Source organism: Schistocerca serialis, chromosome 4 (genome assembly GCF_023864345.2).
Source record: "Schistocerca serialis cubense isolate TAMUIC-IGC-003099 chromosome 4, iqSchSeri2.2, whole genome shotgun sequence".
NCBI lineage: Eukaryota > Metazoa > Arthropoda > Insecta > Orthoptera > Acrididae > Schistocerca > Schistocerca serialis.
The window spans coordinates 780,019,039-780,034,832 of NC_064641.1; the positions used below are offsets into that span (position 1 = coordinate 780,019,039).

At 41.2% G+C, this 15,794-nt stretch overlaps 1 protein-coding gene across 2 annotated transcripts in view; it reads left to right on the plus strand.

The window, feature by feature from the left end:
- LOC126473351 (DENN domain-containing protein 5B) overlaps positions 1-15,794 on the plus strand; it is a 483,519-nt gene that overhangs the window by 429,213 nt on the left and 38,512 nt on the right. Inside the window, exons 13-15 of one of the 2 annotated variants that reach the window (XM_050100349.1) lie at positions 310-406; positions 3,827-3,862; positions 7,334-7,490. In XM_050100349.1, the coding sequence (XP_049956306.1) occupies positions 310-406; positions 3,827-3,862; positions 7,334-7,490 (290 nt within the window). The remainder of the gene's footprint in view (positions 1-309; positions 407-3,826; positions 3,863-7,333; positions 7,491-15,794) is intronic. The other variant, XM_050100350.1, reaches the window with a different exon arrangement.

Here is a 15,794-nt window from a genome sequence, read left to right on the forward strand (position 1 = left end):
TTTTTTTAATGCATCATATCTCTCTGTTAACTCTGCATTCTTAGTGATTTGTTCTTTCTGTGCTCCATGTGGATATTTTTCGACAATATTCACTTGTGCCTTTTTGTTTCTATTTTCTAAAGATGCAGTTTTGAAAGCAATGGACTGATTATTATATCTTCGAGCTACTGGTATTGCAAAATTGTAACAACATTTTGTAGCAACTGTACCTGTCATTACATTGTTGTTAGCATTTTGCTGTTGTACTTTTAATCAATGAGTAAATGTAAAGAGGCTTTTACAAAGATTCATGTTTGTGTGTTTATATAGGGGAAGTCTGCCCTTTGGTCGCATCTCACAAATTACCAGGAGTTGGAGGAATGCAACGATACATCAAAGCCAATTGATCCCAATTTCCTCACACCAGGTGAGTATTGTGAGTTAGTATTTTCAAATGTTTATTAGTTATAATCTGTATGTACAATCTGTTTCAAAAACATTAATTGAGATGGTCATAAATGGAATTTTTAAAATTTAGAATGTATGTGTGCAATTAAACTATGTACTACAGAAATACAAACATCTAAAAACTGAGACAGAAAATGCAAAATGGCTTAACAGGATTGGCCAGAGGACATTTGTAAGTCTGGTGAGTTTTTTTTTCCCTTGCCTTCCTTGGAATAGGAGTTGTCAAAGAGAAGCAGCATGTATATCCAGGGGAAAAATGCCTAAGGGGAAAATTAAAGAGGCCTTCGGAGAAAAGAGAAGCAGATGTAAGAATATCGCAAGCTCACATGAAAAACTGGCACTGAGCAAAGATGGGAAAGGTGGAAGGAATCTGTAGAGGGACTGTACATGGGAAGTGAACTTGAAGGTAATGCTATAGAAAGGGAAGAGGAAGTAAATGAAAATGAGAGGTGAGATATGATACTGTGAGAAGAATTTGACAGAGCACTGAAAGACGTAATTCAAAACAAGACCCTTGGAGTAGAAAACATTTCCTCAGAACTGCAGATATCATTGGGAGAGCCAGCCATGACGTAACTGTTCCATCATATGTGCAATATGTATGAGACAGGTGGAAAAAAAAGCCCCTCAGACTTCAAGAAGAATGTAATAATTCTGATTCCAGAGAGAGCAGATGCTGACAGGTGTGATTATTACCAAACTATCAATTTAATTATTTACAGAAGAATGGAAAAACTGATCTTGGGGAAGGTCAGTTAGGGTTCCGGAGAAATGTAGGAATAAGCAATGTAATAGTGACATTATGACTTCTCTAAGAAGATGAGTTAAAGAACGGCAGACCTATGTTTATAGCAATTGCAGACTTAGAGAAAGCTTTTGACAGTGTTGATGGGAATACACTCATTGAAAGTCTTAAAGTAACAGAGGTAAAATACAGGAAGTAAAAGGCTATTTACGACTTGTACAGAAACCAGATGACAATTAAAAGAGTTGATAGGCATGAAAGGGAAGCTGTGGGTGAGAACAGAGTGAGACAAGGTTGTAGCCTATCGCTGATTGTGGTGTGCGTACTGTAAGACCTTCGGTACACACACCATCAGATTATTTGACTTGTCGCTCTAACGAAGTAGGCGAGTGTCAGCTATATGTCTCGTGGTCTTATCATGGTGTGTTTATCTTCTGCCGTTAGGTCAGACGATAGAAATGCCACTTGCACGCTTAGAGTAGCAGATTCACGATGACCAACTTTAAACAGAACTGGATTAATTTTCACACATATTTATTAAAATAATAAAAGACATAGATATTACGTAACTTGATTCTGGATGCTGTTTACAATTGACAATCTGAAGTTCCTTTGGTCTTGGTATGTTAACTTTATTCTCACATATCTCTGATACTTGACAAAAGTGTCTATACATTTCTCTTCATGGCTATGTACAGGAATATGATAATCTTATTAGGCGCAGACTGAAACTTGACTATAGACTGGTACAGACCAATACAGACTGACTAATCAGAGGTCTGTACACTTGTTATAATACCTCACGCGTTCAGGTATCACTGCGCAAATGTGATCCACGAGGAGAAAAGGTTCTACGTTAGCAGCAATCTCATTGGCTGCGTTACATATTAATACGCATATCGACGCAAGCAGAATTTGGTCCGTCTCTAAGACAGCGCCATCTCGTAGTGCGGAGATGGACGAGCGCTGCGCCTGCGCTGTTGTGCTTAGTGGGGCACGCTCTAAACGCTCTAGTGGGAAAGTTGTGTACGCGCTGACTATGCGGAACTATGTACAGAACATCGATGTTATTCAATCTGTACAGTGAGCAAGCATTTAAAAGAAGCCAAAGAAAAATTTGCAGTTGGAATTAAAATTCAAGGAGAAGAAATAAAAACTTGGAGGTTTGCCAATGACGTAATTCTGTCAGACAGCAAAGGACTTCGAAGTGCATTTGAACAGAATGGACAATGTCTTGAAAGGAGAATATAAAATGAACATCAACAAAATAAAAAACAGGGGTAATGGAACGTAGGGGGTTTAAAATTATAGAGAAAAACCAAGGGATGAGTTCAATAATTAGGTTCAGATGCATGTGGGTTGCAATAATTATTTGGAGATTAAGAGGCTTGCACAGGACAGAGTAGCGAATACAACTACAGAAAGGGTATGGCTAGGTCCACAAGAACAGGAATGGAATATGATTTACTACATGAAAAAATGTTTTAGGTGTAATCTTCAAGAACTTAAAAACTAATGCTATAATTTCCTAGTATTTTGTAATATATTGTTGGTTATCTTTGTTACTCACTTAAAACAAGAATTAACTGTTAGATGTTGAGAAAGCTTGAAAGGTGATAACCAATTTGCTCTATTACACTTCCAATGAAAATGCTCAGTCATTATATCTCTTAATAATTTCTCAATGTGTGCCACTGACTGATAAGCACTGTATTTCAGCACAAGGAAACAAGCTGTGTTTTTTTGTCACATAATGTTTGTTGTGATGTAGAGCAGGGAGGGAGGTTTGTGCAAATTTGGTAGGCACAAAGACTTATGGAGAAAAAGATAAAATGTGTATCTGGGACTCACTAAGAGATTAGTATGGTTTGTTAGTTCAGCTAACTTATTGTTAAAATCTAGATGTTAAATTCATGAAGTACTGTATAATCATGAACAAGGCCTACATTTGTCCAAGGAAGAGAAACTTTAGAAATGTAACCTTCCTAGTAAATGTAACCTTCCTAGCAGAAAACAGTATGGAAAGTGGCAAGAATCCTTTCCTTTATATTTTAGAGGGTAAGATTCAAGAGGACAGGAATTTTTTTAATGTTATAGGTAGTAGCAGGTTTGACTGAACAGTAACAATCTACTCTCTGTAGTGGAAACTGCTGTAAGTATTATTGGTAACGACAGCTTGAGAGGTATAAAATTCATTTCTGAGAGGGAAAGAAAACAAAATTTCAAAGTGAGACTCATTTCTTCTTGGACTCAAGAAATGTAGTGTTGCATAATTTAATAGAAGACCATAATATTACTGTCACTTCTAGCCAGGTTTTGAGTGACTGAAGAATACGAAGTTGCTCCACTTTTTATATATGAGTTTGTGATAATAAGCTAACAAAATTTTCATGATATTTTGTTTGTCAGCAGCTAAACTCTTATACTACTAAATTATTTACATTTTGGCAGAAATTTCTGTACCAAATTATTCAAAGTTTTAGAAATAACAGTTAATGTAATTTTGCATGACATATGCAAATATGTATTTTATTAAAATAACCTGTGGTTATAGACTACTCCTTTTCACATTTATTTACAGCAGTCTGTGGGTGCTTTAGAATTTATGCAAAGTTTTGTCTTCTTACCATGCAGCATTGGCCTGGTGTGCCCTTCGGAAACGGATTGATTGTACGTTCAGTTATGCTACCCACAGAGATGTCATTATTGCTTTCCCCTGCAATTCATTGCACGGCAAATAGAAAATTTTGATGCATGTGTATAAAGCACATTTGAAGTACCTACAACTAAAATTTAGTGACAGCTGTTTTGATATGCTATGAATAAAAGTATTTTGATGTATTGTGAATGAGAAGTATGACCTTCCAATAAACTTTATGTAAGAGTTGTTTTTGTTTATTTTAATTGTGTGTAGCCATTGTATGTGTCATTTTGCATGACTTATGTATCAATGTCAAGCACGATAGTGTATCAATGAGTAAAATTTTAAAATATTTGCTAAAACACCCAAAGCATAGTAACCACTATCCAGCAATCTCACCGTGTACATCAATGATACAGTGTCAGGACTGATGATTGGAACCTATATGAGCCTCTAGGTGTCCTTTCTCGCATGATTTTTTTAATATTTTATGAGATGGTAGTGTTAACTTTGCCGTGATTCTGTCCATTGTCCTTTATTTTCGAAACAAAACTTATCTAACTCTTTTTACTTCATTCTTCAGCTTCTCTTATTACTATCCACTAAACAGTTATGATGTGTTGAGTTTGGCTCATGTTTAAATAAACAATTGATAAACATGCTATTTCAGATCGTACTGAACTTTTATCTTTCTTGGCCGTTCTTTTCGGTGTAATTCTTATGAATCTTTCTCATGAACGATGTATCTCTGAGTTTTTGAAAATAAATCTCTGTGTGCCATAATTGGGTATACTAACAGCCATTCTGCATCAATGTTGTCCAATATATGTATATAATATATGTCACCACATTTAATTATGAAGTATCCCCTCTGCCTTCCCATCCAATTCCTCCAAATTAGTATTACTCTGGGTAAGTTTTGAAGTGGACATGGAGCCTCATTTAATGAATTTGGGAAAGTGAACCTTTACTTTGGAAAGCCCAAGTTGGAATATAAACAATATTATGACAAGGACAGATTGGTACTCGTCATAAAGATGACACACTGAGTTGTAGACAGGCACAACGAAAAAACTGTTCCACATCGAGCTTTTGGCCAAAGCCTTCTTCAGAGAGGAAAGGAAAACACACACACACTCACACACACACACACACACACACACACACACACACACACACACACAAAAGCATGCACACCTCACACACACATGACCATTATCTCCTGCCACTAAAGCCAGACTACGATGTGTTACGTTGAATGAAAGCAGCAATCTAGGTTGGAATGGGGAAGGGGGATGGTTAGCAGAATACAGGTGGGGGGAGAGAAGTCAGTGCTGCCTAGCAAAGCATGAAGGGACAAGATGGTGGCAGGATGAGGCTGCCAGGTGCAGCATCAGGCAGCTGTGGGGGAGGGAGGGGGAATCAGGAGGGGAAAAAGGAGAAGAGCAGAGAAGGGGGAAAAACTGATGGATGTGTTGGCAGAGAGAGACGCACAATGGGGGTGAGGGGACGTGAATGTGGGGGAGATGAAAGGACAGAGGGAGCAGAAACTGTTGGGTGGAAGGTGTAGTTGAGGCTGGCATGATTTTGGAAGCAGATAATGTGTCTCATCTGCACAGTTCAGAAAAGTTGGTGGTAGTGGGGAGGATCCATAAGGCTTCGATTGTGAAGCAGCCGTTGAAATCAATTATATTATGTTCAGCCATATATTGTGCCACAGGTGAGTCCACTTTGCATTTGGCCACAGTTTTACGGTGACCTTTATCTTTGTGGACAGCTGATTGATAGTCATACCAATATAAAAAGCTGTGCAATGATTTCAGCAGAGCTGTTAAATGACATGGCTGCTTGCACACGTCGCCCGCCCTCTGATGGGGTAGGATAAGCTTGTGATAGGACTGGAATAGGAAGTGTTGCGTTGGTGGACTGGACAGGTCTTGCACCTAGGTCTTCCACAGGGATATGATCCCTATGGCAAGGGGATGGGATGTGAGGGGCATAAGGATGGACTACAATGTTGTAGAGATTGGGTGGGAAGGATCTGGATCAGGATGTCCTTCATTTCATTGATTGATGATAGATAATCAAAGACCTGACAGAGCATTTGGTTCAGTTGTTGCAATCCGGGGTGGTGTTAGGTCACAAAGAGGGTCTTCTTTGTAGCTTCTTCTTGGATGCAGTGGGAGAATTGGGGATGTGTGGGGGTATGGCATGGAAATCTGTTTGCGGACTGTTTCTGGTGTGTGCTGCCTGTCTGTGAAGGCCTTTGTCAGACCTTCAGCAGACTGGACAAAGGAGTTATTGCCACTGCACACAAACTGTCCCTGGGTGGCCAGGAATGTATGAGAGGGATTTTTTGGTGGGGAAGGGATGGCAGCTGTTGAAATGCAGGTACTGTTGGTGATCGGTGAGTTTAATGTGGACAGAGGTACGGATGGAGACATCAGGGAGGATGAGGTAAATGTCCAGGAAGGTGGCATGCTTTGTTGAGGAGGACCAGTTGAAGTTTATGAGAGAAAAGGTGTTGAGGCTATATAGGAATGAGGATATGTTGTCTTGGACTTGAGTCCAGATCATGAAAATATCATAAACGAAACTGAATGAGACCAGAGGTTTGGGATTTTGGGAGGCTATACAAGCTTCCTCTAGATGTCTCATAGGAAGGTTGGCATAGAAAGGCAACATGCGGGTGCCCAAGGGTGTGCTATTTGTATACCTTCCCTTCAAATGATAAGTAGTAGTGTGTTAAGATAAAGTTGGTAACCTGTATATTGAATGAGCTTGAGCACTTGGAGTCTGCAGGATGCTAAGAGAGCTAGTGTTTAATAGCAGAAAGACTTCGGGCGTGTACGTGTGAAGAAGGCTTTGGCTGCAAGCTCATTTTGTAAGGGTATTTTCATTGTGCCTGTCTGCAACAGGTCGTTTCAGTTAGTAACAGTCTATTCTTTTCATAATATTTTTGACCCTTTACTTTGTACACAACTAAAAGAAAAATACTTATACATTGTTTGTTGCACTTTTTAACATCTGGAACTCCTTTGTAGGATTGGTTTGTACATTGTTTAGATATTCTGTCTCTATTAAATGTTTTATGTTTTTTTCAAGTAGACCCATGTTGTTGTCATTTAGTAAAATAAAAACTGTAGTATATCTATGTGCGTTAGTGTAGAACTATTTCCTGTTGTTGCTTTTCATTTGTAAATGCAAATGTGAGTTTTTTCATTCTAAATGTAGTAGCAAAGATCATATTATCAACTTAAAAAAAAAAAAAAAAAAAATAACTTTGTGAGAAAAATGTTGTGGATTGAAATCTGTTGGCTGTTGAAATTGAATTAAAAAGTAATGTTATCATTGTGTATATATTTTTAGGCAACTAACACTTTAAGAATAGGTTGCTACATTTGTCTTTGCTGTGCTTAAATCTTTAGCAGTAACTTATTATGTAAGTGTATTTATTATAGTTATTAATAAACTATTTTGAAATTGTCTTCCATAAACAGACTTATCATCTATGGCACTGGAAACAGATCTGACTCCACCCCAGACCCGAAGTCGAGATCGACATAAAACATCTGAGCCAGCGTCACCTAGTGAAAGGAAGATATTGGAGCAACCAATGTTAAAACCTCTCCCTATATCCCTCACATTTGATATGAGGTATGCCTGATCATTATTATGAATTTTGCTCACTCCTTTTGACACAGCAGTAAAATAAGTCACATGTAGCGGAACAAAAAAAATATTTGTTTTGTTTGAAGTACATGCTTAGGCAACAGTTTTAACTTAACTAAGACTAAGAATTAGAAAAATCATATTTTAAAGACTATAAGAATAAAAATAATTTTGTGACTGTTACATGACAGTGTATGCATCTGACTTCTGGAATAATTTGTATTTCATATACATCTCATAACTTTGAGTTCCATTTGAACATACTTCACTATGCATGGTACCTGTATGTCCAGCTGGTTGTTTATCTTTTGATTTGAGGAAAACCTTGAGCAGCTAATTTGACAACACATATGCAGTAGAAATATCTGAGACATTTTAGCTACAAGCAGACTTAACTTAATCAACAGTGTCAATGTAGAGAGAGGCATTATTGATCATGATGTCATCATTGTGACGATGGTTAATAAAGATTACAAATCCATCAAGAAGGCTAGGAGAGTATTTATGTCGGAAAGAGCAGATAAGGAGTTGTTAGCATTCTACTTAAACGATGAATATACGTCATTTATCCCCAGTATGATGGACAAGTTATGGGCAAATTGTAAACTAATTGTAAATTGTGCTCTGTGTAGTATGTGTCAAGTAGGTGGATAAGGACGGAAAGGACCCACTGTGGTTTACTTACAAAATTTGGTAAATTTCTGAGGAACCAGAGATTGTTGCACTCTTGGGTAAAAAAATGAATGTGAAAATGTTGACAAGTTGGTAGAAATTTGTGTGTCCATTAAAAGGTATATGTGTAAAGCATCCAACAGCTTCCATCATTATGTTCATTCATAAAATCACTAAGCAAGTCAAAAGCTGCTACCCAGTCATTCCTTGACTAGTCTTATGCGTCACTAGAAGACAGCAAACCAGAAGATAAATTTTTAAATTTCACATTTAAAAAAGTAATTCATGTTGAGTGACCATACAGCTACACCACTGTGTGACCATCACACAGATTCCTGTATGAGTTCACAGAATGTATATACGAAAGGCAAAAGAACAGACCTGCAAAATTACAGACCCATATCCATAACATAGGTATGCTTCAGGATTCTTGAACATATTCTGAGTATGAATGTTATAAATTTCATTGAGATAGAATAGCTTCTGTTCACAAATCAGCTGAAAGCATCACTCATGTGAATTCGAGCTTGCCCATTTCTTGCACAGTATCATGTGAATCTGCAATAGGCAGATTCCGTATTTGTAGATTTCCAGAAAGTGTTTGGCATGGTGCCCCACTGTAGACGGGTAATGAATGTTTAAGAATAAGGAATAGGTTCCCAGATATGTTAGTGGCTTGAAGACTTCTTAAGGAAAAGATCCTAGTGCATTGTCCTCGACGGTGAGTACTCATTGGAGATGATGGTATTGTCAGGACTGCCCCAGGGAAGTGTCATAGGACTGTTCTTGTTCTCTCTCTATATATAAATGGTCTCAAATTAATGATTGCACACAGACCCAGTCTCTCCCATCCACTCAATCTCCCACTTCCAGCTCCACTCCCTCCAAAACCTCAAAATTCCAATCAACACAATCTGGAACCACAACGCCCTAATTCAGTAGTTAACCTTTCCTCCAAACCTCTCTCCCAATCAGAAACCTCTGTCCTATCCAAAGGCCTCACCTTCAGCCCCACTCCCAGATTCAACCAAACAGCCCTTGTCAAAGATTTACTGTCCTACACCCGTACTCTCTGCTGGAAATATCACTTTGCCATGAAGAAAAATGATCCTAATCCTACTCCTAATGATCCAACTCCCCAAGACACTATCCAAATTGAACCCTGCCTGGAACAGTTCCGTCGTCAGTCACAGCGGGACCCACCTCCTCTTCCTCAAAATCACCCTCTCCAAACTTTCCAGGAATTTTTGACTTCCAGCCTTGCCTCTCAATCCTTCTTAAAAAACCTTAATCCTACTCCCAGCATCACCACTGCTGAAGCCCAGGCTATCCGTGATCTGAAGGCTGACCGATCCATCGTCATTCTTCCGGCAGACAAGGATTCCATGACCGCGGTACTTGATCGTCGGAAGTATGTGGCTGAGGGACTATGTCAGCTTTCAGACAACACTACATACAAAGTTTGCCAAGGTAATCCCATTCCTGATGTCCAGGCGGAGCTTCAAGGAATCCTCAGAACCTTAGGCCCCCTACAAAACCATCACCTGACTCCATCAACCTCCTGACCCCACCAACACCCCGCACCCCTACCTTCTACCTTCTTCCTAAAATTCACAAACCCAATCATCCCGGCCGTCCCATTGTAGCTGGTTACCAAGCCCCCACAGAATGTATGTCTGCCTACGTAGATCAACACCTTCAACCCATTACATGCAGTCTCCCATCCTTCATCAAAGACACCAACCACTTTCTCGAATGCCTGGAATCCTTACCCAGTCAGTTACCCCCGGAAACCATCCTTGTAACCATTGATGCCACTTCCTTATACACAAATATTCCGCACGTCCAGGGCCTCTGTGCGATGGAGCACTTCCTTTCACGCCGATCACCTGCCACCCTACCTAAAACCTCTTTCCTCATTACCTTAGCCAGCTTCATCCTGACCCACAACTTCTTCACTTTCGAAGGCCAGACATACCAACAATTAAAGGGAACAGCCATGGGTACCAGGATGGCCCCCTCATACGCCAACCTATTCATGGGTCGCTTAGAGGAAGCCTTCTTGGTTACCCAGGCCTGCCAACCCAAAGTTTGGTACAGATTTATCGATGACATCTTCATGATCTGGATTCACAGTGAAGAACAACTCCAGAATTTCCTCTCCAACCTCAACTCCTTTGGTTCCATCAGATTCACCTGGTCCTACTCCAAATCCCATGCCACTTTCCTTGACGTTGACCTCTACCTGTCCAATGGCCATCTTCACACGTCCGTCCACATCAAACCCACCAACAAGCAGCAGTACCTCCATTATGACAGCTGCCACCCATTCCACATCAGACGGTCCCTTCCCTACAGCCTAGGTCTTCGTGGCAAACGAATCTGCTCCAGTCCGGAATCCCTGAACCATTACACCAACAACCTGAAAACAGCTTTCGCATCCCGCAACTACCCTCCCGATCTAGTACAGAAGCAAATAACCAGAGCCACTTCCTCATCCTCTCAAACCCAGAACCCCCCACAGAAGAAACACAAAAGTGCCCCACTTGTGACAGGATACTTTCCTGGACTGGATCAGACTCTGAATGTGGCTCTCCAGCAGGGATACAACTTCCTCAAATCCTGCCCTGAAATGAGATCCATCCTTCATGAAATCCTCCCCACTCCACCAAGAGTGTCTTTCCACCGTCCACCTAACCTTCGTAACCTCTTAGTTCATCCCTATGAAATCCCCAAACCACCTTCCCTACCCTCTGGCTCCTACCCTTGTAACCGCCCCCGGTGTAAAACCTGTCCCATGCACCCTCCCACCACCACTTACTCCAGTCCTGTAACCCGGAAGGTGTACACGATCAAAAGCAGAGCCACATGTGAAAGCACCCACGTGATTTACCAACTGACCTGCCTACACTGTGAACCTTTCTATGTGGGAATGACCAGCAACAAACTGTCCATTCGCATGAATGGACACAGGCAGACAGTGTTTGTTGGTAATGAGGATCACCCTGTGGCTAAACATGCCTTGGTGCACGGCCAGCACATCTTGGCATAGTGTTAACACTGTTCGGGTTATCTGGATACTTCCCACTAACACCAACCTGTCAGAACTCCTGAGATGGGAACTTGCCCTTCAGTATATCCTCTCTTCTCGTTATCCGCCAGGCCTCAATCTCCGCTAATTTCAATTTGCCGCCGCTCATACCTCACCTGTCTTTCAACAACATCTTTGCCTCTTTACTTCCGCCTCGACTGACATCTCTGCCCAAACTCTTTGCCTTTACTAATGTCTGCTTGTGTCTGTGTATGTGCGGATGGATATGTGTGTGTGTGCGAGTGTATACCTGTCCTTTTTTCCCCCTAAGTTAAGTCTTTCCGCTCCCGGGACTGGAATGACTCCTTACCCTCTCCCTTAAAACCCGCATCCTTTCGTCTTTCCCTCTCCTCCCCTCTTTCGTGATGAAGCAACCGTTTGTTGTGAAAGCTTGAATTTTGTGTGTTTGTTTGTTGTCTATCGACCTGCCAGCACTTTCGTTTGGGAAGTCACATCATCTTTGTTTTTAGATATATATAAATGGTCTGAAAGATAGGGTGAGTAGCAATCTGCAACTCTTTGTTGACAACACTATAGTGTATGGGGAAGTATTGTCGTTGAGTGAATGTAGAAGGATATAGTGTGACTTAGAATTTATGTGTGCTGTGATGAACAGCAGCTTGTTGTAAATGCAGAAAAATGTAAGTTAATGCCGGTAAGTTGGAAAAACAATCATGTAATGATCAAATGAAGTATTAGTGATGAACTGCTTGATGCAGTCACGTTGATTAAATATGTTGCAAAGCAATGTGAAATGGAATGAGCACATAAGGACGGTAGTAGGGAAGGTGATTCATAGACTCCAGCTTATTGGGAGAGTTTTAGGAAAGTGTAGCTCATTTAGAAAGGAGTACACATATAGAACACATGTGCAACACATTCTTGATTACTGTTAAAGTGTTTGAGATCCCCACTAGGTCGAATTAAAGAAGGCTGCTTGACTTACTGACAGGTTCATTCAACAAGCAAGTGTTATGGAGGTGCTTCATGAACTTAAAAGAGAAAGTCTGGAGGGAAATCAGTGTTCTTTTCTTGAAACTCTATTGAGAAAGTTTAGAGAAGTGGCATCTGAAGCTGACTGCTGAAAGATCCTGCTGCCACCAACAAGCATTTCACTTAAGGGTTGCTAAGATAAGAAAAATTAGGGCTCTTACAGAGGCATATAAATATTCATTTTTCTCTTGCTCCATTTGCGAGTGGTATACGAAAGGAAGTGACTAGCAGTGGTACATGGTACCATATGCCATACATCGTATAGTGGCTTGCAGAGTATGTATACAGATATGGCTGAAACATTTGCCTAATGTCTGTGGCACATAAAAAAAACAATCTCTCTCTCTCTCTCTCTCACACACACACACACACACACACACACACACACACACACACTGGGTACAGTAGGATTCTGGCTTGCTTCTTCAGTTTGTTATTGAAAATGTTGTCAATAATGTTGCATTCAGATTCATCGTTTGTAGCTGTAGTTTTCATTGCATTAAGTTCCTCATCATAGCCTTCTTGGGACATGGGAATAGAAAGGAGACAGTGGACATGTGCTGGAATACTGCGTGTTTGTAGGCTGTCAGATGTTGAGAAGAAGCTGGGATGAATGTGTCAGTAAAGGAACTTCTCCAGAAAATTTTAAATTTATGATTCCTATCTACTATCTCTAAGCTGATGTATAGGAAATTGATGGTGGAAACCCCTATCTCCACACTGACCTTTATTTCAGTATGTTACTGGTTCATATTTTCCAAGAAATTGAGGAGCTATCTAATGGAACCTTTCCATATACAGCGAATAGATAAACATTCTCAGGTGGGGAGAGATCCAGCGATCTTACTGTTGAAGGTAGGGTTGTCAATCATGAAGGCAAGCAGTACAAACTCTTGCCATGTGCGGATAAGCATTATCTTGCTGATATGTAAGCCCAGAATGGCTTCCCATGAAAGCTGACAATTTGTGACCCTGATACCTGAGCTGGGTACAACATGAGTAGTAAGTTTTTAAGTGTAATTTTAAAATGAAACCTAGGGCATTACACTTACCCAAACTCCACAAACCAGAAGTGTCAACCTAACCAGCAGTATATGCAACACAGTAGAGTCAAAAGGATCAACAACATCATGAAGAAAAAACTGAACTTTAAAGGGAAATATACTAATAAGAACAGTTAAGATTTGGTAAACAAGTTGACACATGTTAGGATCCCAAAAAGTGCAAAATTAGTATCTTTTGACATACACAGCTCTTCTTGAGTATTACTGGTAAGGATATTGTGTCACAGTTCATGTATTTGCACAACATAAATCCAGAAAAACAGTTGAGCATAGTTAATACAGTATAATGTTGTTTAAATCAAAATTACACAAAAAAGAAAGAAAGAAAGGCACACTGTGAAGGAATTATCCAAATGGTACAGAAATCAGCAGATGTATTGTATATTTACAGACAAACAAATTATTAGAATTTCAGAAAAATTGGATGATTTAGTCAAGAGAAAGAGATTCACAAATTGTGCAAGTCAATAATGTATTGGTTCACCTCTGGCTCTTATGCAAGTTGTTTTTCAGCTCGGCATTGATTGATACAGTTGTTAGATGTCCTCATGAGGGATATCATGCCAGATTCTGTGCAGCTGGTCGAGTAGATCATCAAAATCTGGAGCTGCGAGCTGCTTGGTGGGTCTTGCCCATAATGCTCCAAACATTCTCAGTTGGGGAGAGTTCCAGTGACCTTACTGTTGAAGGCAGGGTTTGCCAATCATGAAGACAAGCAGTAGAAACTCTCACCATGTGCAGATAAGCATTATATTGCTGGGTTGGCTTGCCATGAAAGGCAACAAAATAGGGTGTAGAATATTGTCGATGTACTTTTTGCTATCAGTGTGCTGAAGATGACAACCAAAGGGTCCCTGCTATGAAAAGAAATGGCATCCCAGACCACCACTCCTGCTACACGGCCTGCAACCAGGAGCAATGGTCTGGTGTGCTATTTCGTTTCATAGCAAGACTGCTTTGGTTGTCATCTTTGGCACACTTATAGCACAGTAGTACGTTGATGGTGTGCTATGCCCTGTTTTGTAGTGCTGGAAGTTGGGCCACATGTCTTCCCGCTGTACTTCCAGCATCACATGTCGAGATTGTGGACACCCATCATATTCCAATACTCCATGTGTCCTGCCTCCCATTTGCATCAACTGCAGAGAGCACCATTCGCCTCGCTCGCCAGACTGCAGGATTCTCCAGAAAGAAAGGAAAATCATGGAGTACAAGACCCTAGACTGACTGAACACACTGAGGCTAAGAAAAAAATTGAACACCCGCATCCTGTGCAGATGACATCGTTTTATGCTGCTGCTACAACAGTTCTGGCACCATCAGCTCAGCCAGCCCCAGTCAACTCACAGAGCTGGAAGACTACACCTGCCCCCTTGATAGTGGGGGGGGGGGGGTTATTTCCCTCCCTGTTGCTCCTACACCACCTACTTTGGGAGCAACAATCCCCCCCCCCCCCCCCCTCTCCCGCCCTTCCAACCATTGGGGACTTCCGTCCCCACTTCTAAGCCAGAGAAGCAGCTTCTCTCGCTAGGAAGGGGTTCCTTGGGTCACTCCCTTCCAAGGTTTCTGCTAGTGGGAAAGATAACACCCGCCAGTGGCTGAAGAGCCCAAAAGCTGCTGGTCATAGGGCTTCACACTCATCCCCAGTTCCAGAGACTGAGCCAATGAAGTTCTCCCAGTCAGGGAAACCCAAGGAGCAGCGAGAGAAATACAAAAAGAAAACCCCTAAGACCAAGGAAATTGCGGTGGCACCCACACCGCCGCTACCTACAAGCTCTGCGTCTGAGGATGGAGTGGAGATTCTGGCATACACTGAGGACATAGATCTCACCAGACCCTCAGACGCAATGGATATAAACTGCTCAAGCAATAAGTCAGTGGCAGCAGGTGACCATGAGGCGTAAACTACCTCGTTGAATCTTCCATGCCTTCCCAGTTTCACGATGACGTCATCCTCCAGTGGAATTGTGGCGGTTTTTTCCGTCACCTGGCTGTGCTATGCCAACTGTTAATCTTTACACCAGCTATCTGTATTGCCCTTCAGGAAACCTGGTTCCCTGCAATGCGGACCACTGCCCTCCGTGGCTATAAAGGATATTATAGGAACCATAGCGACTATAATCGAGTGTCAGGTGGGGTTTGAGTTTATGTCCTAAACTCAGTCTGTAGTGAACCTGTGCCCCTTCAAACCCCTCTTGAAGCTGTGGCTGTCAGAATAAGGACGACGCAGGAAATAACTGTCTGCAATGTATGTCTTCCTCCAGATGGTGCCGTACCCCTGAATGTATTAGCTGCTCTGATTGATCAACTCCCTAAACCTTTTGTACTTTTGGGAGATTTTAACACCCATAACCCCTTGTTGGGGGCCACTGTGCTTACTGGCCGAGGCAGAGATGTCAAAACTTTACTGTCTCAGTTCGACCTCTGCCCCTTAATTCCTGGGGCCGCCACACATTTTAGTGTGGCTCA